At 40.9% G+C, this 27165-nt stretch overlaps 2 protein-coding genes across 4 annotated transcripts in view; one reads left to right on the top strand and one right to left on the bottom strand.

Moving 5' to 3' along the window:
• Positions 1-14007, top strand: part of esr2b (estrogen receptor 2b) — a 32386-nt gene extending 18379 nt beyond the window's left edge. Inside the window, exons 1-9 of one of the 3 annotated variants that reach the window (XM_053501698.1) lie at positions 2903-2989; positions 4142-4569; positions 5118-5320; positions 8199-8315; positions 8505-8855; positions 8984-9122; positions 10632-10765; positions 12194-12371; positions 13479-14007. In XM_053501698.1, coding sequence (XP_053357673.1) covers positions 4214-4569; positions 5118-5320; positions 8199-8315; positions 8505-8855; positions 8984-9122; positions 10632-10765; positions 12194-12371; positions 13479-13752 — 1752 coding nt within the window. In that variant the 5' untranslated portion in view covers positions 2903-2989; positions 4142-4213 and the 3' untranslated portion in view covers positions 13753-14007. Of the gene's footprint in view, positions 1-2902; positions 2990-4141; positions 4570-5117; positions 5321-8198; positions 8316-8504; positions 8856-8983; positions 9123-10631; positions 10766-12193; positions 12429-13478 lie in introns of those variants that run through there. The other 2 variants (XM_053501696.1, XM_053501697.1) reach the window with 2 other exon arrangements.
• A 5542-nt stretch (positions 14008-19549) lies between these two features.
• syne2b (spectrin repeat containing, nuclear envelope 2b) overlaps positions 19550-27165 on the bottom strand; it is a 138479-nt gene continuing 130863 nt past the window's right edge. The window contains exons 119-131 of the mRNA XM_053501692.1: positions 25576-25713; positions 25287-25481; positions 24964-25210; positions 24583-24651; positions 23595-23689; positions 22681-22807; positions 22414-22604; positions 22126-22326; positions 21914-22042; positions 21635-21826; positions 20742-20801; positions 20609-20646; positions 19550-20500 (exon numbers count right to left, since the gene is read on the bottom strand). Coding sequence (XP_053357667.1) covers positions 20302-20500; positions 20609-20646; positions 20742-20801; positions 21635-21826; positions 21914-22042; positions 22126-22326; positions 22414-22604; positions 22681-22807; positions 23595-23689; positions 24583-24651; positions 24964-25210; positions 25287-25481; positions 25576-25713 — 1881 coding nt within the window. The 3' untranslated portion in view covers positions 19550-20301. The remainder of the gene's footprint in view (positions 20501-20608; positions 20647-20741; positions 20802-21634; positions 21827-21913; positions 22043-22125; positions 22327-22413; positions 22605-22680; positions 22808-23594; positions 23690-24582; positions 24652-24963; positions 25211-25286; positions 25482-25575; positions 25714-27165) is intronic.

The raw sequence follows: 27165 nt of genomic DNA, 5'->3' as shown, positions 1-27165 counted from the left end.
GAACACACAGATTTTATTTCACATTAATGAGATCAAAACATTCTCCGTGTACTGTACATTGAAATAAAGTGACGCTTAGTCTTTAGTTTTTATTATTTTGGTCTAGTCAATGCAAAAACCTTATTTTTAAACAAAAGTGTTTTTTAGATTCATGAGAGGGTTGACATCCCAAAGCAGCTTATGGTTCTGTATATGTTTAAACATTTTACACCTCAATTTTTCTCCTGAAGGATCCAAAGGAGCTAGACAAACATCTGAGAGAGACTTTTATTTCTTTGCTAAAATAATAATAATAAAATTCTTATTGATACTGCTGTAAAATATGTATTCTCAATAGAATACGCAGTCGGTAGTTGCTTCAGGCCTGTAAGCTCTGGAATAAGAAATCCCTTTTTTTTTATCGTACGGTTGTTTTTTTCCATTCTGGATTTGACGCTTACTTCTTTTTTTTTTTAAGCCAAAAAAGCTATTTGTTGGGCCAGGAAAAGAGCATGTTAAGTATGTGGTGAAGGAAAAAAAGAAAAAAAAAGCATTAGTGATGGACTGTGTATGAAAACAATTTCCTTTTGTGGTTCCACAAAAAGAAACCATAAATAAGGTGCATAGGTCGTGCTTTTTAAAAACTTCAAAGCACAAGGCAGTGTGCAGGGGAAAGTCTCCGATCGTGATATTGGAAGACAAAAAAAAATTTGCTCTCTCCTGTTGAGTTTTTCTTTACACACCTGCTCTGAGAACAATGAGGTCCGAACATTATATCAAAGTACAATGAGCTGGAATTGATTATTAAAAGATTAATCAAACTGATAAATGATTAAATCAGTGGATCAAAAAAATCCTTTATTCACAGACCACAAGATATTTTTTTTAATTAATACACAGATTCCTAAAAGGAGAATTATTTGGAAATTTATTCCCTCACGAAGAGTATAAAAGAGTATATTAACCTTAGTGATTCCGGACTAATGATGAAGGAAGGTTATTAATTCAGTTTATTATTTAAATGGACGGATAATAAATCCATCACCTAGCCCATCTTTAGTGTAAGCGAGTAGCTAATGTGCAGTAATGCACAACGAGCCATGAGTTTGTTTTTTTCTGCTTAATATCAGTACGTAGTGTACATTGAGGTACTTTCTTTAAAGTGGGCTGTCGTTTAGTTTTACGTCAAAGCTACATCTGAGATGTTACAAGCACATTTGATTTGGAGCCATGATAAAAGTAAAATGCAATGACCGTGAATCAAAAAGAAAAAGTAAAATAACATTTGCCTGTATCAATTAAAAATAGGTCAATTTCTGAACATGCTCCTTCACTTTTTTCACATCTAACTTTATCAATATATTAACATCAATTTTCTCATCTTAATTTATTGATGTGAAATATAGCCCGGCTCTAACCCGTGGCATTTTTTAAAGCACATTTTCAGATGAGGTATAGGATAAGACAAGGCTGTTTACAGTATATCAAACGAGTTTAATCCGTGCCAGTGCTTGCATCTCTCCTTTCTCACAGCTACCCCCGCCCCCACCAACTCTGCCTCCGCGTCTGAGCATAAACCCAGTCTCACAATGGTTTGCGTTGTCTTACCAACTATATGCTACCGTGTTAGCACAAAAGGCAGGGGTTTTAATTACAACTTAAAAAGATTTGATGAACATGAGACGTATAAAATATTTCTTAGCGCAGCATTATCTGTGTTGTAAACCACAGTAAGAAAATTGCTGCTGCAACTGCAACAATGAAGCCTGAAAAGTTCAGAAAAGAAAAAGTGCCAAGTGGCATGTTGTAACTAAGGCTTTCTGAAAGATGTTTATAGGCTGAAAAACTGTAAGAGGTGTTTAAGTAGGAGGAAATACTTCGTCTGGTGGAAAAAATACCTTAGAAGAAAATTTAACTCCTACATCAGAGCAAGAGGGCCTGTTATTATTTTTTTATTTTAATAAATCTACTTTTTTTTTCTTGTTGAAAACATGACAAGAGGTCCCAGTTTGTTTCCCTCAGAGGGTTAAACATTGTTTCTCGGACATGGACGGATTCTTCTTCTTCACCTTCTGCTCCGTGTTGTGATAAGTTCGGCTCAGTGTGTTCTTCCTGCTGCAAGTCATAGCGATGTTGACCCTCTGTCTCCGTGTCTCTGTCTATTGACACTGTTACGCAAAAAAAAAAAAAAAAAAAAGACCAAGACCTTTATCACAGATTTTTTTTTCTTTTCATGTGTTTATTTTCTCTCTCATAGTTCCAGGACGTTATCTTATCCGTCTCATGAAAGCATTGTGCTTCAGTTCGATGTGCTGCCATTTTCAAAAGAGGGGGAAAAAAAGTGATGGATTTTAAAATGTTATGTAAAATGTTCAGGAGTAAAAAAATGATAATATCTGTGGATCTGCCGCTCGCTAGGAGTGTAATGGACTTCAGACTGCATCGATGTGACATAAGCGGTGAAATAAGTGTGTTGTGGACCAGTTATCCTGTCTGGGAGAGATTTTCCCCAAAAAACACCATTTAAAGTAACAGTCTTTCGAGGCTACGTCGACCCAGGATGTGTTTCACAGAACTACCTCAGGACCTGAAAAACAAGTAGCTCTCGACAATTTTTTTCCCCTTTACTGAGAACACAACTCTCGTGTCATTTACCGTTTTTGCCGAAGAAGGCAGCTTACAATTGATTTATTTCACATTTTTTCAGTCTCTTCTACTTAAGAAAGTATTTGGGGTTAAAGGGAAACATTTATGCAACATCTGCCCTGCCGATAAAAAGATGTCTGGTGTCTGAATTTTTTTTTCTTCAGTTTTTGGACAGGAGTTATGAGGCTGATGTTTTAAACTGCATTTCAAATCATGAACATCTTTCGCCTTGTTTAAATTCCAGGTCTTTGATTTTGAAGTCCCTCCAGCTTTCAGTCTAACGCTCATGTACACTTGGTGTCTCCTCAACCCTGTTAACAATTCTGTCTGGAACACCAGGAGGGAGGATTATCAGTGAACAAACGTAAGCGAGAAAAAAATACGAGTTCTTCATATTTTAAAAGCTGTTTTAATGTTGAGGCACCTTTGTAACCACACCTTAAAAGGTCTAAGATGTATTTTAGCCTAGAGCGAAGGTGTTCTTGTTTTTTTATGACACACATTTAAAAAAAATCGAAATCAGTGTTTTAGATCCCTGAAACAACCAAGCAAAAAAAAATAGTTTCTGTATACGAGTTCACAGATGTGAAAATCTTTATCCTATTCCAAAACAAGCTGAAGTTGATTTGTTTTCAAGAGGGTGGAGTCTGGAATTTTCTGAGTTGTCGTACAACCTGACGCACTGTTAAAGCTGAACGTTTTGCGTACTCCTAACTACCTCTTTGCTACTCAGTGGTATAGATAGTCACTATATGCTGTAGCGTTACAGTTGCACTTCAATGGAGCTATGAGAAAGATTGAAAATTAGAAAAATTGTTCCAGCATGACAAAGTCCAGAAAGAGGTCCGTTTAGACATGGTGTGTTGAGGTTAGAGTGAAAGTGCTCGTGTCCCGCACAGAGCCCTGACTAAACTCAACCCCGCCAAACACCTTTTGGGATGAACTAAAAGTGAAGCCTCCTCTGTATCAAAGTCTGAGCTCAGTAACACTAGTGAAAAGCCTTTCATTTTTACTGTCTTTATTTTTCCTGATATCTGTTTTAGTTTTAAATCCTGTTTCTGAGGATTTGCCCTTTGTTTCTAGCTCCTGCTTAGAGGTTTGTAGTTTCTAGTTGTGATTTGTTTTGACCTGTGTGTTTGGACTTTGATGATGCACCCCGCCCGCCTGTGTTTTGATTCTTGGCATGGGTCATGGTGACAGATTTGGATCAAACCCTAATAAAAAATGTCCCATGGACTCTGGCTCCTGTTTTTTTTTCCACTGCATTCGAAGTGTTTAACTTTGTCATGAAGATGAGATTTAAAACAGTTAAAGTTGAGGAAAAAAGGAAAAAAAAAAACGTCTCTCTGTGCAAACTTTGTACACACAAACATGTCTGATTCTATTTGTGTTCTTTTTCTTTTCTTTTTTTTTTTTTACTGTGTTTGGACATTTTAATTTGGTCCAGACTGTGCATGTTTGGTGCATATAAAGGTTATACATATGCATAATATATATGAATTCTTTTCATTTTCAGCCCCATGATGGTTATAGGTTTGTGAGCTGGGACCTCGTCAGCCAGGACTTCTTGTGAACTCTCCACCAAGCGATGAGCTCGTCCTCGTCGTCCCCGACCCTGCAGATTGCTAAGGGCATGGATCAGGATGTGGCGTCACCAGTCTTTCCTTCTCTCTACCCTGCGTCTCTGGCGATGGACCGAGGAGCCGTGTGTATCCCTTCGCCTTACGCAGATAACGGCCATGCCGATTCATACTTTTGTGCGCCGCCCGTGCCCGAGAACCCAGGCATGGTGCCTCCTCTCAGCCCGTCACTCTTCTGGTCCTCACACAATACTCACGCCATGCCTGCTCTGTCCCTGCATTGCCCGCCCGCGATGTCGTACGGCGAGCCACAGATACACACCGCCTGGGTCGACACCAAGCCGCACACCACCAGCCGAAACAGGTGAAGGGGGAGGGGCTTAACCAGAATTAAAGCGCATGAATTCTCATCAGTGAAGAATGTTTACTTTTTGCTTTTATACCACGCAGCTGTTTAATTCTCAAATCTGATTGGACAAAAGGTCTTAAGTACAGCAGGAGATCCACGTCATCTGTGGCCAGTTGTTAATACTTTGATGTTTATGGAAGGAGTCTCCAGTGTCAGCGCTGTAATATTAACGCTTTTTGCCTTTTAAAAAGATTTTTTATTAAGATCACAGTCTTTGTACTTTTATAAGCAAACAGATAAAAGTACAGTATGATGTATAAATGATTTATAACCTTAAAATTGTCCACATTGATGGATTGGCGTGGTATAAAAGGAATAAAACATGAATCTGCTCTCACAGAATAATCAACAACCTTAAGGTGGTAGGTGATCATTTTCCCTTAAATAAACCTTTAATGTTTTATTCACTTTCTTGTTGCTCATCTGAGTCGGTGCTTCTGGTTTTAATGTTTAAAATTGTTTGAATTAGTTTTGTTTGATTTAACCCTTTTCCCTATCCACAGCTCTTATTTATCTCATACAAAGTTGTTTGGGAAGCAGCTGGGAGACGGTGATGAAGCCCCGAGTGCCTCTTCTTCATCATCGGGCGCAGGGGCCAAAGGCGACATGCACTTCTGTGTTGTGTGTCACGACTACGCGTCAGGCTATCACTACGGCGTCTGGTCCTGTGAGGGCTGCAAGGCGTTCTTTAAGAGGAGCATTCAAGGTAGCATTCTTTGATACCCATCTTTCCCGGCTGTATTTATATTACCTGTTTAAACTGCATGTTTTGCTTTGATATCTCATGCCAATTAAGTTAGAGAGCAAACCGTTTATGAAAAACAGCAACAGCCAACGGATATCACTTGCAGCAATCCATGGGGGACAAAAACACAAACAGAATGAATGCCTTCTCTGAACTGCAGCGCTGGTGAACGTCGAAATGTCCTCTGTTCAAGTGTCACTTTAGTCAGGTTGTCATTTTCTGTCCTTTTTGACAAGAGACGCACGCGGAAGGAGCGGCTAGCGCTTTCCTCCGAGTGTGTTACTCCGCCCCTAATGGTGCGTGAGCAAGCAGTTCGAAAAGATGCGGTCGCCTGACGTCACGTGGTTCGGAGGAAACACGGGATAGTCTTTGGCCCTCCCGGCTGAGTGGTAGTAGCAGCCTTAATGTGGGAGCCCCCTAGTGACGGGGAGGAATTGGCCACGACTAAAATTTGGGAAAAATAAATAAATAAATAAAATAAAATAACCTGTTGCCATGCCATATAGATATTTTGTTGTACACAACTTTTTGCACAAATGACCCCTAAAACAGACCTCGATTTATCTGTGGTTCCAAGCCTTGACCACTCACCCTTTATTTTTTTATTTATTAAATTTTATTTATTTTTTTTAAGTTTATTGAGATCACATATTTTACTTATAAAATTGTACATAGTTTCAGTGGAAACTATGTATAATTTCCCCTCTTTCCCTTTATAATTTTACATTTAGGCACTGGCCGACGCCCTTATCCAGAGACACTTACATTTTTATCTCATTATACATCTGAGCAGTTGAGGGTTAAGGGCCTCGCTCAAGGGCCCAACAGTGTTACGAATTTTCCCATATACGAACGGACCGTGGATCTACTTCCAGTTCAATCAGTAGCTCACATGTATTTTACAAAGAATAGACACTGCAGTGCACCAAAAAAAACTATATTTACAATTATATACAATACTTTCAGTGTGTAAGTGACCGTGTAAAATGGCTTAAGTTCCTTATATTGTATGTGTGTGAGGGGAGGTGCGGGAAAAATGAGTTGGCCTCGCCAGTTTCATTGAATCAGTCCGGAAGCACGATGATAGAAAATGTAAAGATTTAGAAGAAAATAGAAGATTTAAAAGAAACGTCCCATAAAAGGCATGTCAGACCCAAACTGTTCCTGTTTGTCAAATCGGACTGTAAAACATCTAGTAATACGTGCGCTGATGTTTAGGGCTGGGTATCGTTCCAAAATTACCGATACCGATACCCTGAATTCGATACTGGTTCCGAACGATACTTTTTTCGATACTTTTATTTAAGAAAAATATTTTAAAAAGATTACATAATACACATAATCTCTGAGAAACTTTGGTTTTATTTTTCAGGATGTTTGTGACACTTTTCACAGCAGGCTTATCTCTAAGACCAGTAAACAAAGGCACAAAATGAACAAAGTGTAATTAACATAATAGATCAGTGAAAACTGTTTTAATAAAGTTCAATCAGTTTTAAGTATTTGTGAGGCTCACTGTCGCTTAAAGGTTTAGTTCACCCAAAAATGAAAATTCTTGTATTAATTATCTATAAATGAAGATATTTTGGACTTAATCCAAGAGCATTCTGATCCTCCCATAGGTAAATCGTTGAATAAAGTTATTTTTGTTTTTTGTACACAGAAGTATTCTCACAGCTTCTTATAACTTTGATTGAACCACTGATATCACATGGATTTATTTTGATGTTTTTGGTTCCTTTCTGGGCATTGAAAAATGCATATCCAGTAAATCTATGAGAGGATCAGAAAGCTCTTGAATTAAATCCAAATTATTTTAATTTTTGTTCTAAAGATAAACAAAGGTCTTATGGGTTTGGAACAACATTAGGGTGAGTAATTAGAGACAGAATTTTCATTTTTTTCAGTGAACTAACCTTTTAAGAATCACTAAAGCATTTTAGCATCAACATAGCTACGTATTTAAAGCCATCAAACAGTACATAACGTTGCATAAGGTAAAAATGATTTATTAAAGTGACCCCGCACAAACTTAAACTTAACTTTAACGGTACACAAGCATGAAGCGCTAAAAGTTAGCCGATTGTGAATGTCGGTTTACCTGTCGGAGCCCCAGTCATCGCGCCGTTATCCTCATCAGTCACGGAGGATGACGCTTGTGGTGGGCATGTTGTTGGAGGCCCCGAGTCAGGAAAATACTGAGAGGATGATGATGACTGCACCGGCGTGATCTTCTTGCACTCAAACACGGAGCAACTTTCTGCTCGCAAATTAATTCCGTGTACTGTCAGGTGTTTCATCATATTTGACGTGTTGACGTCTTGGACGCGATAACCTTTTTACAAATATTGCATCGCACGCTGTTGCCGTCAATCTTGGCATAATGTAGCCATACTTTTGATCGCTTAAACATCGTTTGCGTAAAATTTTTTGCTACGGTTTAAAGTGTAGTGTGCATTACAGCCTCACATTTGACAAGTTCTGGGCGAGTGGGCGTAACCGCTGTAAACTATTGATTTTCAAGGCAGTCTCGCAGCAGCCAATCACCAGCATTTGATCCGGGCACATTAAGGATGCCGCACTTGGGTATTGAAATTTGGCACCGAACGAAAATGATTTTTTCGATACTCGATAGTATCGAGACGATTCGGTCGGTGCTTCAAAAGTATCGAACTCGATACCCAGCTCTACTGATGTTACACACACTGATAAGCTCTTCTCTAACTTTACATTTAGAAAGAGTTAGAGTGGCGTGTGAGTGTGAGTGTGTTGGGTGGTGATAGGTAGATGGAGGGGGAAATCTGTTTTTTTTTTTTATTTCACTTTGTATCCTCTGTAGGACACAATGACTACATCTGTCCAGCCACCAACCAATGCACGATCGACAAGAACCGCCGGAAGAGCTGCCAGGCGTGCCGTCTACGCAAGTGCTACGAAGTGGGCATGATGAAGTGCGGTAAGCTAGCAAGCTGGATTTCTCTTTTTTTCCCTTATGTGCTCAGAATCGAGCCTGGGGTTTAGCTACCCATTACCCAATCTATAAGTGTTGAACAATTAAAAAAATAAAATAAAATGACTGTGATGCAGTGGAGGCCCCCCCCCCCCCCCCTTTCTTAGCAGTGCTTTCTTCATTAATTTCTGGCAGGAGCACGGCGTGAGCGGTGTGGGTACAGAGGCTTCCGCCATCGCCGCGCTGCCCAGACCAACGACAGCCAGGCCAGGCTTGTGGGAGTCAGAGCTCACGCACAGAGACACCCTCACACCCCGCTCCATCTCTCGCTTTCTCTCCCGGACCCCAGGGTGCCAGCGGAGCGTGTGTTTTCGGGTTTGTCCCCCGAGCAGCTGGTACACTGCATCCTAGAGGCGGAGCCGCCGCAGATCTACCTGAGGCAACAGATAAAGAAGCCATACACAGAGAGCACGGTGATGATGTCACTCACTCAGCTTGCTGACAAGGAGCTCGTCCTCATGATCACCTGGGCCAAGAAGATCCCAGGTCTGTGTGTGTGTGTGTGTGTGTGTGTGTGTGTGTGTGTGTGTGTGTAAAAATGTTACAAACTTGTACAGTGTAATATTCTATGTAACTGTGTGTTTTCGTGCTGTCGGTTCCTCGGTTCTCATCAGGTTTCGTGGAGCTGAGCTTGGCCCATCAGGTGCAGCTGTTGGAGTGCTGCTGGTTGGAGGTGCTCATGCTGGGCCTGATGTGGAGGTCCATTGATCATCCTGGGAAACTCATCTTTACTCCTGACCTCAAACTAAACAGGTGAAAAAAAAAAATTCAGTTAAACAGTTAAATTTCTGTTTACAGAAATATTCACTGTACCACAGAACACACACCTAAACCTGTCATTTGCTTCTGTACTATAATTAACACCTTTTAACAAATCAGTATCCAGAACTGTGGTTGGATTAAGCAATATCACCTGAGAAGGGAGTGCTGTACTACTGAATGTAGCACCGCGCAGCCTAACCGTGCCAGTTATTGTAGTTAACAGGGGTGAAAGTAGTTCTAAGTTCTAACCTGTACTATGTAGCCGAAAGTTGAGGAGAATAAACCGTGGAGGTAGTGGACACTCCTGTAAATCTCATAAGTTTCTATTTATATTCCCACTCATTCTGCTTTAGAACATCAGCTCCGTTAACCTTCGGGTTCTGGGGTTGGATCCCATACGGTGTTGAATGTTAAGCTAGTGCGCCGTGTAGTGTACAATTTCTTGTTAACACACACCAAGTAGTGCCCTTGATTGGGGGTTAGAGTGTGATTTGGAATTCTCACTTTGTGATTTGGAAAACTTCGTGCTAGAACTTAGTTATTAAGGAGACGGCGTGGTGTTTAAGATTATCGTTACGCTATCAGATGTGTGTTCTTACTGGAAGTGCTTCTGTGACTGGTTGTGAATGTGGGTTTTGGCAGGCTGCCGCTCCCTTCTCAGTACTGCGGACCGTACTGACCCACTCTCACCCATACTGAGACACACAGTGGGTGTAATTAACCACTGTAGAACATCTGGAACACCAAGTAATAAAGATAAATAAAACATCCCAATGCCTCAATTATCACCACTCGTGGAACGAGTCCTATCAGATTGCTCGGTCGGAAACAAATTTTTCACAACATACTAAACTTCATGATGCTAGCTGTACACATACCCAAAAAAAAACACAGCATCACTGAGTCTGAAATACCTGCATCTTCAGCAGGTGTGTGTGCACGTGTGTGCGTGTGGTTGGAATTAACTTCCACACTTCCACGGTGATTATCGCTAAGGTCTTAACTAACCTTGGAATGTTCTCATAACACCACTGGCTGATTTGCCAGTATGTATGTGTGTGTGTGTGTGTAAGTTTTTTCAATGCCACAGTGGAAAAAGAGATGCTTTATATGCAAAACTGTGGACGTTCTGTGTCCCTGTTGCAGTGTTTATCAGGCTTGAAGTGTTTGCTCTTGCCCTCCCTGATTTTACCCTGTTCCTAACTGTTACCCTGTTTCTGTAACACACAAACACATTTAAAAAGATTCATCTATTTCTTATATTTCTTTTAAAAAAGGAAATGTTTGGTGAACATTCTTGAAATGATTACTGCTGAACTTAACAGCTGATTTATTAACACTGGGATAACATTCTCTGCTCCCCAACCCTTTTTTTTCTCTTGGTCTTTTTTCTGTTTGTTTTTCTATCACTCCTTCTCTTCTCTATCTATGTTTCCTTTTCCATACATTTCTGTCTGGCTCTGTTTTTGTCTTTCCATACTTTTTCTCTCTCTTTGTCAGGGAGGAAGGTAGCTGTGTCGAGGGGATCATGGAGATCTTTGACATGCTCCTGGCCGGTTCCTCCAGGCTCAGAGAACTGAAGCTGCAGAAGGAGGAGTACGTCTGCCTTAAAGCGCTCATCCTGCTCAACTCCAGTATGTGTGTGTGCATGTGTTTACGCTGTGTACCTGTGCACTTGGTGGCCTAAATGAAATTAGATTTGATTTCCAAATGAGATTGAACTATGGAGATGAAATAAGTATGAGGTGCACTCAAACCAATCATAGTGACAGTAACTGTTCTTGCGAGAAATCAAGCGGAAGGTACGGATCGTCAACATTCATGTGTGCGTGTACTGTTTACTATAACATTATGACCACGTGTGTGCCCGTAAAGCAAAAGCAAGTGCTATTAAAGAGGTGTTTAAGTTGTCCCACGCAGTAGGTCCCTCCCTCCTCCTTTTGCTTTTAGACACACACAAACACACACACACACACAACCGGAAACACTGCTCTATCCGGATTCTTTTAAAAGGTAGAGGCCATATATATATATATATATATATATATATATATATTTTTTTTTACTTTATTCATTATTTTTATATGAATATTTTTAGGTTGTGGAATGAATCGTCTGAGTTTTCCCTATTTTGTTATGGGGAAATTCTCTTTGATATACAAGTGTTTTGATATACAGTATAAACACTCTTCTAAAACAAATTATGCTCGCAATCCAAGGTTTATCTGTATGATATATTTTTGTAGAATGAAGATCTCTTTTATTGTAAAATATAAACCCCTTCAAGAAAAAAAAAAACTAAAAGAAAAAAACATGGCTTAAAGGTCTAGAGAAAAAAATATTTAAGTCTGTCTGTCCTACACAAAGTCTAATTTTTCTTTTCTCTGTTTTATCATGTGGTAAAAACATCCAGTCTGACTTTTAAACCTTTTTAAGGAATGACATTTGGGAAATTTTTTTTGTTTTTCCTTCCACTTGTACAGAACATTAGATACCCCCCCCCCCCCCCAAACCCTTAATTGTTTCTCTGTGTGGAATGAAAGAATCTGTTTTCCCATGTACATCTTTATGAGAAACTGACTTTGAACAGATTTTGCCGTACATCATCGGTTTTATGTTGTCGTACCCAAGCCAGGAAAGTTCCTGCAGCGAGAATTCCTAAAAATTTTTAAATGCCTTTGTGTAGCTGAACTTTTGTGTTTTTTTTTTCCACCTCAGCGAAGTTTATCATCACTGTTGTTGGCTCTTGTATTAAGATATATTAAAATATAATTCAGAAAAATTTTTTTTGCCAGATCAATCACATGATGTGCGTTATTTCCGTATAACAGCACGGATCGCTTGATCTACTATATTGTTTTTATAGTAACCAGTTAAACGTGTGCATGTACGACTGATGCTCCATGTAATCTAAAACTAATAATCAACAGATTTAAAAATCTGTGTTTAATTATGTTAAATAAATCATACTTGAAGATTGTGGTAATGTTTCCCCGCAGTTTGTATCAATCACAGTTCATTTACCCTGTGGTGAAATGTGTGTCTGTGTGTGTGTTCCTCAGACATGACTGTGTCGGAGTGTGAGAAGGACCTGGAGAGCAGGACGAAGCTGCTGCGGCTGCTCGACGCAGTAACGGACGCGCTGGTGTGGGCCATCTCACAAACCGGTTTATCCATGCAGCAGCAGTCCGTTCGTCTCGCTCACCTGCTCATGCTGCTCTCACACATCCGACATCTCAGGTACTGCAAATCCTCCCGTTACAGCTCCACCGGTCTGAGAGCTGACCCTTTTATCAGGTGTGTGAAAAATATCAAGTGCGAGCGTGAGTTAAATTACTTTAACCCCCTTTTCATTCGTTTCTATAATTCTTAAGGCCATTAAAGGATTAAAGGACAGCTTTATGTAGGGATTATTCTGTCATGCGATCATTCTATTAAAAATTCACCCCTAATCAGCGCCATTAACGTACGCATAGACACACATAAGATCATGACATGGTACATTTAGCAGGTCTACGAGTTACAACAGTTTTGGACATAATGCAGTAAAAGCTGCGATTCATGTCGTCACATTGGTGGAAAATGTGCCTGGCATAAGTAATAAAAATTGGCCTCATTTTAAGCACTTTAATTTAGCTATTTCAGCACTTTTTAAAGAAAACAAACAGTCATTAAGTGTATCCAGTGTAACCAAAACTGGGGAAAAAAGGCAAACTTAAATGATGTGAAATCAGGATGGCCTGAATGGAGCATTCTACACATCCTTAATATTATTGATGTCTTGTCAGACAATTTATTATAGGGCTCGGGGGAAGACGACCTCCAGAGCCGAGTTTATTCACTCCACAATTTTAACCCAAGTTCTGTCACCTTATGTGGTTAAATTGTAAGAAGCAGAAATGGTCCTCGTTAGGGAGCCCTTTTCTCCACAGGCATCGAATGCATGAGTTTTAAAACTAATTAAACATATACATGGTGAATAACAAACACATACACACACTCGTTCTGTAGGTTATGGTGAAAACAAAAGGACACATTTAGTTTCTGAAAAGCTTTGAATCATAGAATTGTATTTTGTTTTTATATTTTTCAACAAAAGTTTTTTTTGTTGTTGTTTATTTTTTTTATCGGAGTGTGTGTGTGTTTTCAGCGCTGCCTAGGTGAGATTTTGTCATACACTGCATGACTTGATGTACCGTGGAATCTCATGAGTATGACTGAGTACCACATGAGAGTTGTGGCTCAACACAAAACACAAGTTGTTACATATCTAAAAAGAGCTTTACTAAACCTGTGTGTGTTACCCATAATCCACCTCTCTCCTCTCCTGTCGTCTCTGGTCTGCAGTAACAAAGGCATGGAGCACCTTTCCAGTATGAAGCGTAAGAACGTCGTCCTGCTGTATGACCTGCTTCTGGAGATGCTCGACGCCAACACCGCTCACAGCCGCCGCGTACCCGCTGGGGCACACCCCGATCTCGCCGCTCGAGAGACCACGCCGAACATGTGTGATGATCACGGGGTCACGACATCACCGAACACACACACGCCTCCTCAGCTGCACAGTCCCGTCTCTTATCAACTCACACAGGTGAAGGAGTCACAGTGCAGCAAGGAGTGAGTGCTGTCCCAGTCTCTCTCTCTCTCACAGACACACACACACAGGAATGTCCCTCTGGCTACCAAATTTCTTCTCGTTTGACAGTTGAAGACAAGTTTGCTGGACCAGCCCCACCCAGACTAGGTGACCCAGAATGCATTGCAGCTCATATGCTTCTTTATTTCCTTCTCTCTCTTTTTTTTATCAATATGGTGAAATTTAATGTACTTGTATTTTCCAGACTATAAGATAAAAAGATTTTACATTTTTAACATCCGTGATGGTTTACAGTTGGCCTGCTGCTTTAGCACATACACCAGGTGGACCATTTTTATCGTCTCATCGTCGACGCTTAAAATTTGTAAAGGTTACGGTACTAGAGCACCCGAGAATTGTGGAAAAAAAAAAAACATGAATTTTGGATGTAAAAAAAAAAAGCTATTTTTAGAGGATTAAACCCCAAATATGCTCCCAAAACACTTGCATTAATGTTAAACTCAGTTTAATACATTACCCCTAAAAAAAGAATGTAAAGGTTAACCCTGTATACTGTACAGTACTGTACTGCTGTGTCTCCCACAGGACTAGAATGTTAAATACCGATGTTACACCTATATGTATTGTAATTCATGTAGGGGTCTGTAGGGTAAATACGCTAATAATTCACCATCACAAGCCGCGTATTTTCCTCTACAGTCGCTTTGTGTTCTATCGACAGTATAGGGCTGTAGCTATCGAATATTTTAGTAATCGAGTATTCTACCAAAAATTTTATCAAGTAATCGGATAAAATGAAATTTTGCTTAAATAAACAGTAATGTAAAATATATTAGAGAAACAAAGGTTAATTGTTTTTTTTTTTTAGAAAAATTTTAAATGCATACAGCATTTTATCAAAAATGAGCACTGTCGTTATTCACAATACAAGGAATAGCTTCAAGTTGACTGAGATGTATTAAAGGGGTCATACAGCACTACATGCACTATTTTAAGCTGTTTGGACTGAACTGTGTGTTAGGAGAGTGCGTACACAACCACTCTACGATGATAAAGAGCCGCCCAGTGGTTTTCTTTTCGTTTATTACAGTAACAACCCCCTTTCTGAAATCAGGCCAATCACAAATGCCTGTCGATGTGACGCCAAACCGACAGAGGCCGCTCCTACACAAGTTGATTGACACTGGTGTTTTAGCAAAGACCCGCCCCGAGTGAGAAGACGCTGTCGGCCATTGTTTTTCGCCGCTGGAGCAAAATGTTGCCTAAGCGAGTGTTGTGTACAGTTGTTGGGTGTAATAGCGAACACAGCAGTCGTCATTCACTACCTAGGGTTAGTGACCTAGGGTACCTACCTAGGGTTAGGTATCTGAGCCACTGAGGAGGCAGTGGCTGAATTTAGTTTTTGAAGCTAACGTCCCCGCCGATTTACCTAAATGCGTTCATGTTTGCGCTAATCATTTTTCACCAGACTGCTTTATAAACGCGGATCAATATAAAGCAGGTTTTACTAGGAAGCTGCTCCTAAAAATGGATCTGTACTAACGCTTCGTGTTCCTGCTTCATCTTCACCAGGCTCGATGAGTGTGATTTATTTTACTATGACTCTTTACAGATCGCCTTTTCTAATAATCACGATGAATGCGGAGTGTAAGTTAACTTATACTCTAATAGAACATGGTTATGGCTTCTTCTCTGTGTACATCCGTCTCTATATAATTCCTAATCGCCCGTTTATAATAAACAATGCATTAAGGTGATTGTCTAGTTGCAAACTGTGTACGTAGTCGGAAAACTATATTATGCTTACCTTTGTTACGTTAGATGGTTTATAACGATGTCTGTCGAAGATTAAGAAGTCATGTAAACACATCAGTAAACACATCGCGTCCGTATCTCTCTCGGTAAGCTTCTCCTGTTTTTGTTGTTGTTGCTCGCGGCAGCGCAGCCCGTTAATTCATGCCCATGCAGTGATGAGAAAGACAAATCGAGTCGATGCATGTCCATTCTTTTAATTTCTGCGTTGTCAGGCGATATTACAAACTTCCGCGTAGGTTCCGTACTTAAATCAAACCAAAAACGACTGAAGAAAACAGGCTCAGGCTCTATATTCCAGCGTTTTCCAGTTTGGACTGCATTACCCACAAAGCATTGCCCGCACTGGACTACACTTCCGTGGCTATATCCCACGTGTCACGCCCCACAGAACTGGGGGGGGGGGTAAGGGTCGGGCTCAGCAGAGGTCATGAGCATTTAAATTAGCATGTACTGAAACAGGTTGCTGAGAACAGAGCTAGTTTTTACCAGGTAAAAGTAGTGTTTTTTTTACACAATCCTTTTGAATTTTTAATTAACGTATAATACAAACTTTTCATTAGGACCCTAAAGATCATATTAACATTTAATGAAAAATATGATGTGTAGGACCTTTAAGTGCATCACAGTGAAATACATTATTATTTTAAAGCCTTTTCTCACATGCAAAAACTAAAAAAAGGTATTTCAAATTACTTTAAGTTTCAAAAAAATGCGCTAAAATGCCTCCCTGCCACGGATTGCCCCCCCCCCACATAATCTCTATTAAATATTATATTAGAACATAAATTCATAGGTTTATCATTTACAAATTATACCAAGTAATTTGATTATAAAATAAGCAATATTTTGCAGCCTCAACAGAACTCTCCATCAAATTAATACACAGCTAACTGTTAGCGTCTCCTTTCGCTTTTTTGGGTGACACAAGCGCTTCTTCTTCGTCAGTGTTTACTGGTGGCTTGCATCCGGTGGCTCGCTGTGTCACGCCAAACAAATAATTTCGCAAAAACATAACGCAAGATTTTAAAATTAATTACAAGAAGCTTTGAGGCAGAAGATTTAGCCTCGATCACTTTTAGTAGTCAAATTACTTGAATTACTCAAGGAATCGTTTCAGCCCTACTACAGTACTAAAACATTTATACGGTATTATATTTTATATGGAAATTTAGCTAAATTTACGTTATTTGTTGCAAAATTACAAAATTATATTGTTCTTAGTAGTTTAGCGTTAAAATGCATTAAAAAAAAAATGTACAGAATGAAATTCTAAATGGCCAATCCTAAAAGTAATATTAATCAAAATCATCATTATAATAACAAAGCTTTAAACACTATGTACATTTTAATAAATTAATGATGGATAAGTGTTTCGTGTTAAGTGATTTAAAATATTAAAGCACAGAAATGTTAGTTTGAAAAAAATATATATTTTATTTTTATGTTTATTATCCACTATGTCCATCAAAAGCAGGAGAATCCTGTTGGATATGGTTTCTTTCCAAATCATCGTGCCGTCTGCCTGCGAATCTTTAGCGTTGACCAAATGTTGTTGTCTTTTTGTTTTTTTATAAATAAAGCATAGATTTTACAAATTGTAATATTCTATTTATATAATCCCGTCCAAGATGCTTCAACAGTAAGAGGTTTACTAATCTGGCTGCACAGTAATACCAAATAACGCCACAAGGTGGCACTGGCTCACTAAATTGATCCTTCTCTGTCACGAGCGGGTCAGGGTGTGTGAGTGCTATAATTCTACAGTTTATAAATCAAGTGTCATGGACAACTGGCTTGTGTGGTCGGTTCTAAATACACTAGGTGTTTCGCAGTGTCGTCTGGCTGTAAAACATACGCGGCACATAGGGATCGCTATCCGACGTCTCGCCATCAGCGTTGTCGCACTTTTCCTCTGTCTTAATTCCTTCCACAAACCATTCAGAGAAATTTAACAGAACCTTTATCAGGACGCGTTGATGTGCACTGGCGATTTTATTTGAATTAGTTACAAGCGAAAACTAGGGTTGAAAAAAGTATATTTTCCCAAATTACATATCTTTCCCCTGTCCAGTAATCCATTTATATACAGAGTACTGTAAATAGACAACAGGAGATTAAAGTAAGATGTCAGCCTGGTGGTTTTGTGGCACAGAGGTACAGCACTTTTGACGTTAATTCTTCTGTCCACAGTGAGAAAACAAATTAACCAATCCCCGGTGTAATGTTAACCGGTTTACAAGAAAGAACCCTCTGATTGTCTAAGCTTAGGAAACAATACAATAATAAACAGGATAAAAACTAAACCAGACTTCAGCAGCAGGAAAACCATCTCAGAGTGAAATATTTATTTGAGTGTCTGATAGTCCAGAAAATACAGTCCGGTTCTCTGATCCATATAAATCTACAGCCTGTTTTTTGTGATCTGCACTACTTGTCCCTCCCTCCCTGTTTCTCCTGCTCGGTGGTGCTACGTACATATGAACCGAGAGGAGATGTTAAGGCACTAAAAGGACGAGCAGACTCTTAACTATTCCTTTCCTGTACTCATTGATCACGAGTGTGTGTGAGAGACGCGGACTACGGAACGGATCTGTCCCAAGCGCCTTCGGTTTTGAAACCCCAGGAACGCCTCAGACTCTATACGGACAATATAACCGAGGTAACCCACGATTTTGCACACGGCTTCATCAGTGTGACTTTGTCAGGCGTCACGGTTTCACTCAGACTTATAAAAAAAAAAAAAAAAAAAGCCAAGGTATGAAAATCTCAACACCAAATCTAAACCGTTTGTGCCGCCGTAAATAACTTGACTGTATCACAGAATGTCTTGATGAGACAAAAACATAAATGCAATGAAGACATGTACAGTTTTCACATTTCAGCTTTTTTCTTAAATGGTTGTAAATATACCTATATATATTTTTTATTGTTGTTGTTGCAAACCTGCACACAAGAGTGTGTTTAAGACCTGGATGAGTGATCCTGATTTTGCTCCAGCAGCATAGCTACCTGTAGGTTTACTGCGCTAAAGAAAAGAAATACAGGTAGTCCCTGACAAACATTCTGGAATTTTATGCAGATACAAACAGACCACAGTTCTGCAAACAAATCGCAGAAATAGCTCACGTCTATTGTACAAAAAATTATATACACAATTATATACAATATTTTCAGTGTGTAACTGACTGTATAAAATGTCTAAAATCCGGGATATTGTATGTGTGCGGGGTTGCAGGAGAAATGAATCAGTCTAGGAGCACAATAATAGAAAATGTTTGTCCTGTAAAGCTGTCCTAATGGTGAATAATATAATTCAGATAATCCTTAACAAGTTCACAGTCCAATACAGTGGAAAACAGCTCTAAATGGCATCCTGGATTCCAGTTAAATTTCACTGTCAGATTCATTTCCTTAGGCGTGGTTATGGTGTTTGCCCACATGATGGTAGTGTGGGGAAAGGGGACTGAGGTTTAGACAAGTGGATTGGAATGCTTTACATTGTGTATTCGTGTCATAGGCGTTTAAGACTCACTTTGTCGGACTTGTGAACAAATCCGACTTGCGAACATGCTCCCGGAACAGAACTCGTCAGTAAGTCGGGACTACCTGTATATTAAATCAATTTAAACGTGATAATTTTATTTGTTTGATCATGTAAAGCGAAAAGAAAATTCAATTATCTTTACAGTCAGATTGTGACCAATATGGCAGCTTAAAAAAAAAGTCTTATTATCCTGTTCTGTACATATTAAGTTTTCTCTTTTACGTAAAATGCTGCAGGTAAAACACCTAGAAACATGAAATGCAAGTTTATTATAATCCGAACCAGTTCGCCTTTAATCCATACTATGGGTGAGCGACCAACTCGTCTTAAAGGTGTAACGTCTGAGCCATTTTGTTAGAAGAGTGTTTGTAAATTGCACTATTTAATGGCAAAATCAGGAAATTCAGGTCTTAAATGTGTTTAAATGTGATTTACGTTCATGTGCGTTCTGCTGATGAAAACAAGGTGAGAAATGTGTTAATGCGCAGATAACCTGTGTAAGGCGTAATTTATCGTGTTGTGAAATCACTGTAGTCTTCAGTGGTGTACTTTAACGCTCTCATCAGGCTGTTAAACAATAATAATAAAAAACACCTTTTCAACACATTACAGGCAAACAGCTTTATTTGTCAAGAAGTACAAACTGACTTTAAACTATACATCAACATAATCAATACTGTACACGCTTAATCTCAGTGCATCTGTACTATGGCTTTCGTTAGGTGCCATTCAGTCAGTCTGGGGGAAATAAAATAAATAGTTTAATTATTGTTAAATAACTACATATAACAAGCAGAGCGTTTGAGGTTAACGACGACCCTCACGTATGGTTTGTGTACAGCCTTTTTTTACTATTTAATTTTCTTGGTTTCTACTGTATATCCAAATGTGTTCTTGTAGCCTCATCATCTTCAGCAGATCAAAGTTAAAACATTAATACTTCATGCAATGTTTTTACAGTATTTAAAAAATACTTTTATGTGAAAAGATACATCTTTGAGTTTTCTGTGGCACAAGGAGAGACTGGTATTACGTGTGAATCTGAAATACTTAATTTTCATAATAGTGATGTATAGGTTGTTTTTGATGTTTTCTTTCAAAAATAGGATTTTTTTTCTTTTCTTAAATTATACCTTTAATGTTTATTTGTACACTGATGGTCACAAATTCACTATGAATCGTGTAGACAGGTTAAACATCACACTGTCAGCGGTTCACGTCGGCGGAGGGCCGTTGATGTAGCGCAGCATGGGGTAGAAGGAGCGGGCGAAGTTGTTGGACAGGGCACAGCTGTAGTCATCCTCGGACGCCGGCACCAGACACGCCAGGACGAGCAGCAGCAGGAAGAGCAGGTGTAAGGGGAACGCAGCTCGCAGAACCCGGTAAAGAAACGGCCTGCCTCTGGAAACACCCCTGCAGCGCAGAACAGCCTGATGTCACTAAACTGCCTTCCTTCTTTTTTTTTTATTGTTAAAATGTTTCGATTTTCATTGAGTTAGTTATTTTACTTGTCACTCTTACTTTTCACTTGTTGAAGGTCCACTCTCGACAGCTCTGGACTACAGAAATACAAGAGGTGAGTGAGTTAATGTCAGCTCGCTATCATCTGTACTGTGAAACTCTGTTTCTGCTCTTCACTATTACAGTAATTTACCTCGTCTGTTAGCGCTACGTCTCTCTCGCGATCGCCATCCACTGACGAGCCTTCACTCTTCTGCAACACAAGGTGGAAATTCAGCAGGTGATTAAATGAACACTTCCAAGGAACCACTTAGTTGACATGTTCCCTGCCTTAACACACACGGAGCACTTTGAGTCGAGGGGTGTGTGCATGTTAGAGCATGGAATACGATATTGAACTAAAGCTCTTTTTTTGTGATGGGTAAGTATAAAAAAGACGGGCCTGTCCTGCAGGTGAAAGAGGGAACTGTATCTATACTGTATGTAATAACTCCGCCCCCTCAATGTGGTCAGGAATGTATAGTATAGGTACAAGGCTCATTGTAATTGTGCTTGTACATATATTACACATACCTCACACATTGATAGGGAATGGGGGCGGAGTTGTTTAGGGTAGACCTCTTTCCACCTGCAGGGGGGTGACCGATGCAGTGAATAAGCCAGGAGTTCGGGTGGGACGTGGAAAACTTATTCAAATGTCTGTAAAACTAAGTCAAAACCAGACAATCCCACCCGAGCAGCGGGCAGAAAGAAACCATTTTCAGGAAGCGCTTAAAATACAGTCAAAATCCACCTCTTCCCTCCCGAAAAATCCGCAACACGCGCCGTTCCCACCTATTCCGCAGGGAAGGAAAGAACCCTGTCCCCCTCCTCCTTTTACATAAACATGTATATGAATGCCTACATGTGCACTTACACCATCTTCTGGCTCCCATCTGAGAGTCCATTCGGAGCGAGAGGTGTGGGTAAGCGCACATGATGTCATACACACCTAATTGGAAAACTGGAATTAGTAAATACACAAACAGTTCTGTTTGTGCATCTTCAAGATCCAGTTCTCCAATCTGCCCAGGGTTTGTTACTCACCAGTCTGGTCTTCAGCGTGCTGAGGTCATGGCTGATCTGTCTGAGAAGGAGGCGGAGCTTGTTGTTGACGACGTGCACCTTCTCCTTGGCCTCCATGCTCTCCTGACCCTGCTCCACATGTAGGATGTGGGAGGAGATCTGCTGCAGTGCCTGCACCTCCTCCTCCCGACCCAGGAGCTCACGCTGCACCGCCTACACACACACAGATATTTAACGATGCTTAGAGTTCACCTCACCACACTGACAGAACAGCTCCTGTAAAAGAAACTGCACACACACCTCGAGTGTATCTCTGTGCTCCTGCAGGACACCGACGTCCACATTGAGGTCATGAATGTTTACCATGTAGCGCTGACTTTCAGCTCGAGCCAACCACAGCAGTAAGGAGTGCAGCGTCTCGTGGAACTCCTGAGGGGTTAAGGGTGAGAGGTCAGCTGTATATTGATGACGACGTTAAAAGCTCCAAAATGTTAGCGATTCGTTTTTAGTACCTGACACTGCAGGAGCTCAAGGTGCAGCTGGTTCTCCCACATGTCAAGAGAAGCGCAGGCCTCTTTCCACTTCTGATTGGCTGCCTGAAGCTCCGCCTTCAGTTCCTGCACCTCTTCACCTTCACCTCGCAGGAGACACCGCCCACTCAGGTTCACGCCAATCATCTGAGCTTTGTAGCTTCCAAACGTCCTGTGGATCTCCTGGGAGGGAATAAAAATATATAAATCAATCATCCACTTCTAAACATCTGGAGGAGAAAACACGTCAAGCTAAATCGTCGGTTGTACCTTAAGCTTGCGGATGCTGAGCTCCATGTCTCGAAGGCTCGGGCGCTCCCTCGTTCTCTGCAGCCTCTCCAGTTCAGGAAGCACGCCATCCAGCCAGGTCGTGACCTTCCTAAGGTCAGAGGTTAACTTGGGCTGATCCTCACTGCTAGCCTGCGTTCGAGCCTGGAGGAGCTCCCACCTCTCGATCACACCTGAGGGAAAAAACAAGCATTGAAACAAACTGCAAAAGTTCGAGTGGGTGTGTGGGAAAGAGAAACACACACACACCTGTCTGTTTGTCTGCAGACGGCGGTAAGGTTAGACCCTGGCCATCGAGCAGCTCATCGTCGGTCAGGATGTGTTTGACTCGCTTCACGTCGTCGATGCTCTCGGTGCATTCCGACATCAGCTTCGCCTGCGAACGTCAACAACGTGAAATGAATCATCACGTATTAATAATAAAACAATTGTTTTAGTTATTTAAACATTGACTCCATTATTCCATGCACATTTCACTCTAACACCACTTTGTCCAGTTGGCTGGGAACACGTTCCCACTTGTTTCCCTTTTCTTACCAACATAAATCACACAAGCTAACAAGTGCATTTAACATTCATCTGCAGCTAATTATGCTGGTGATTAGCATTATGCTAACGCAGTTAGCATCAGTGTTACATTTGCTAACAAACAAACTGAACAGCTCTTTAAAACCTGCTAAGATAGATTTTACAGCAACCTGTTTTTCTTTTCCTTTATGGTGTAAGAGAAAAGTATCAGCTAGTGCTTATTCTACTGTAGGTTGTATGTTCTTTTCAGTGGCAGGTACTATACTGCCACCTGCTGGACGCATATGTGCATGCCTGGTAATTAACCTAATACCTACTCATGATAAAAATTAATATATATGTAAAAATACACTACATGGACAAAAGTGTTTGTTTGAACCTGTTACTTGTGGAATTCAGGTGTTTCAATCAATCAGACCCCTTATTTTTCAGTGAAGGGCATCTTTATACTTCAGCGTCATACCAAGACGTCTTGGACAATGCTATGCTTTTATTAACTTTAAGGAAACAGTTTCAAATAAAATTTCACTTCTATTTAAAAACCTGAGCCTAAAAGCCACGCCCCTCACCTAGGGTTTACTACATGTCTGGAAAGGTTATGTATTCGATAAAAACTGGTGTGCGTGTGTGCGTACATATCCCTCAGGATGGTAAGAAGCGCTGATCCTTGTAGGAGTCGTGGTCACACTGTGGACGATGTGTTTTCTGTCTTGCCAGCTTGGCTCCGTCACTGAAAGACAAGGACGCGTACGTTAGTATTACACACAAGGTTGTATTCATCATAAACACACACAGAATAGGATGATGGTCGCAAGGCATTGTGGGACTTTGTGGCGGTTTTTATAATATCCAGATTTATAAACCTGGTCAAACGCTGAATGCTGACTTTAACTGTTATGAGATTAATGGGGTTCTTTTTAGCTTTGCAGTTCAGAAGCAAAACTCAGGTTGCTCAAGCTGTACTCCACTGACGTTACACAATGAGCTAGCTGCATACCTATTTGGGGGAGATCCCCCCCCCTTAATTTTAGTCGTATCTAATTCCTTGTCTGTTTTTAGGTAAATCCTCTTACGACATCCTGACTGTGTACAATCGACCACTACACTTCAAGTACGCGCAGCGATACAGACCGCGAGATCAGATGCACAACAACATACAGTATATTACCTTAATAAATTCCGGAAGATACTTTAATGGCTGTATCTGTTTATTGACCAGCGCAGGGCTAAAGTGAATATGTGAACAGTTTGGGTTATCAATGCAAGCGCACAAAACACACAAAAAAAAAGTAAGGGAGACAGAAAAACAGACAGCAGGGAGGAAAACCATTCACTAAAGTCAATCAGCCAAAGGTGTTCAGTGCCGTCTTCTTTAATTTTTGTAATTAAAGTTGAGACTTAGAACTTAAGCCCCACCTGAAACCATCCGTACCTGTTAGGTCTTGATTACGGAAGAGATTTAAACACTAAACGCACCTCAGCAGATCGACTTGAGTTGGAACATGACTTTTTAAACAGAATGCACTGAGCGGTTTTGAATGGTAAATCATACAGCACACAGGTCATGCCCAGCACTCAGAAATGTGTGTGTGTGTGTGTAGCATGCAGCAGGCTGGAGCCTACCAGATGCAGCATTTAGAGCTTGAGCTGTAGCTTTAATAAAGGACTCGGAGCTCTCAGTGACCTGAACGTCTGTAACAGATAGGAGAACGTCTGGTCATGATCACGGAGAAACCTGGACACACTAGAGTATAAACAGCAAGGAGACGGAGACGAGGAGGACAGGAGTAGCAGAGCGCCGGATCAGACGATTCAGAGCTTTTAAAATGCATCGATGTATTTTGTATGGAAAAATTTATATATATTTCATGAGTATTTTTTTTTTTATCAATACGAAACACTGAAACAAAGCCGTACTTTGGTGTTTCAGAGTGATGGTTTCATCCACAGAAACCGCGTTGGTGAAAAAAATAAAACTTAAAACTACGCCTTCGATCATTTTACCCGAGAGCGCGCTGTAGTATGTGACCTCGTCTTCGTCCTCGGGCGACGAAGACCCGCCCACATCCACTGTGTGGTCCCACTCGAGCGGGATGGAATCCACGCTGACCGGCGTCTCTCGGCCCGACGGCTCGAGGAGGAGACACGCCGCGTCCTCCACGTCCCCATCTCTCTCCCAGACGGCGGCCAGCTCTAATGAGTCGTCCAGTTCCGGGTCTCTGTCTGAGAAATCACACTCGTCGTCCACGACCTGACGGAGAAACGCTGAAAGTTAGAGAACACGGTGTGTGACGATAATCCTGACCGTGTGTGAGTAGGACACGGACCGGTCTCGAGTTGACGAGGCGATGGTGGAAGCGCGCGACTCGGCTGAACACCTCCTGGCAGTAAGAGTGCAGCTCCTCCAGCTCGTCCTCGATCAGCACGGCGTCCAGCGGGGAGCTCTTCTGGATCAGCTTCTCCCCGAACACGATCAGGGAATCGATCTTGTTGGTGTTAAGCATGATCTCCTGCTGGAACACCTGCACGGGGGGCAAACAATAAAGATCTAAACCCCGCCTCAACATTTAGAGATGTCACCGTTCTACATCACGTTCATGTAACCAGACGCTTCACCTTCAGTTGTCTCATCTTGTCGTAGACGTCGCTTTCGGAGAAATGCTCGACATTAGTGAGCTGCAGGTCCATCTCGGTGAGCCACACCAACACGGCGTCCCTCGTCCCCTCAAACTCCTCCCTCTGAGACGTAAAGTGCTGCGGGAACAATTTAACTCAATTTAACGCTAGATTTAAACATACTGTAAATAAAAAAATTTTCATGTTTTCATTGTGATACTTGTAAATTTTCTAGTGTTACATTTTTAAAGTCCCATCTTCTTTAAGGACATTAGATTAAATACAGTGGAACCTCGGCTTATGGACGGCCCAAGTACGAACAAAACTAAAAATTTTTCCCTCTCTCCTGTACTGTTTACATTTATATTTTGTGATATTTAACTTACTATTTATTTTGTTTATATATTTCATAGTAATCAAAAAAAATTATTCTATTTATGTGTATTTCTGCATCACGGAGTACATTAACTTCTGTTTACCGGTGAGAGATATTCGCTGTTTCCCCAACAACAAACCCTGGGTCATCAAGGACAGTAAAGCGTGTTTAAATGCAAAAAAAAAAGTGCTTTTAGGTCTGGTGATAAGTAAGCAGTGAAAAAGGCTCAAAAAATGCTAACTGGTAAAATCAAGGAGGGGAAAGAGTCATACAGGAGAAAACTGGCTGAAACAGAGACAACACGAGAGAGGGGCATGAGGAGCATCACTGGCTATAAGACAAGCGGCGAGGCTATTGACGGGAATGTGGAACGTGCAAACGACCTCAACACTTATTTTAATAGATTTGATGTCCCTATGTCTCACACTTCCCCCGGCTTCAGCTCCAATCCACACTTTCCTGCTCCTATGTCCTCCCCTACACAGAGAACAGTCACTACTCCTGCACTCCCAGCAATCAATATCTCAGTGGATCAGGTAAAACATGGCCTTAGTAAGCTGTAGGTCCGGATAAGATCAATCCGAGAGTCCTGAAATCTTGTGCTCCCCAACTATGTGGTGTCCTCCAGTACCTCTTTAGCCTAAGTCTGTCTCTACAGAAAGTCCCTGCACTGTGGAAAACATCATGCATTGTGCCGGTAACCAAAACACCACGTCCTTGTGCCCAGAACGACTTCAGGCCTGTTGCTTTGACATCATACATTATGAAGGTGTTCATAATGTGCGATGAGAAAGTGATCCTAGATACACTTCTACACAATGGGAGTTGATGACGCCATAATACACCTGCTACATCGTACCTACTCTCACCTTGACAAGCCTAGGACCACGGTAAGGATGATGTTCTTTGACTTTTCCAGTGCCTTCAACACCATCCAACCGGCAGGACTGGGGGAGAAACTAATGAACATAATCATTGACACCCGCTTGATTTCCTGGATCATGGACTCTCTGACCTGCCGTCCGAGACTTTGATCTGCAGCACTGGAGCTCCCCAGGGGACGGTACTGTCTCCGTTTCTTTTCACCCTATATATATCTGACTTTAGATATAACTCAGAGTCATGCCACCTTCAGAAGTTCTCTGACAACTCTATATATAAAGGAGGGTGACACCTCGGAGTACCAGTCTGTAGTGGATGACTTCGTTTCCTGG

This window comes from Clarias gariepinus, chromosome 8 (assembly GCF_024256425.1).
Source record: "Clarias gariepinus isolate MV-2021 ecotype Netherlands chromosome 8, CGAR_prim_01v2, whole genome shotgun sequence".
Taxonomy (NCBI): domain Eukaryota; kingdom Metazoa; phylum Chordata; class Actinopteri; order Siluriformes; family Clariidae; genus Clarias; species Clarias gariepinus.
Note: the sequence above shows the minus strand (reverse complement) of the source record. Positions and strands in the feature narration are given on the sequence as shown.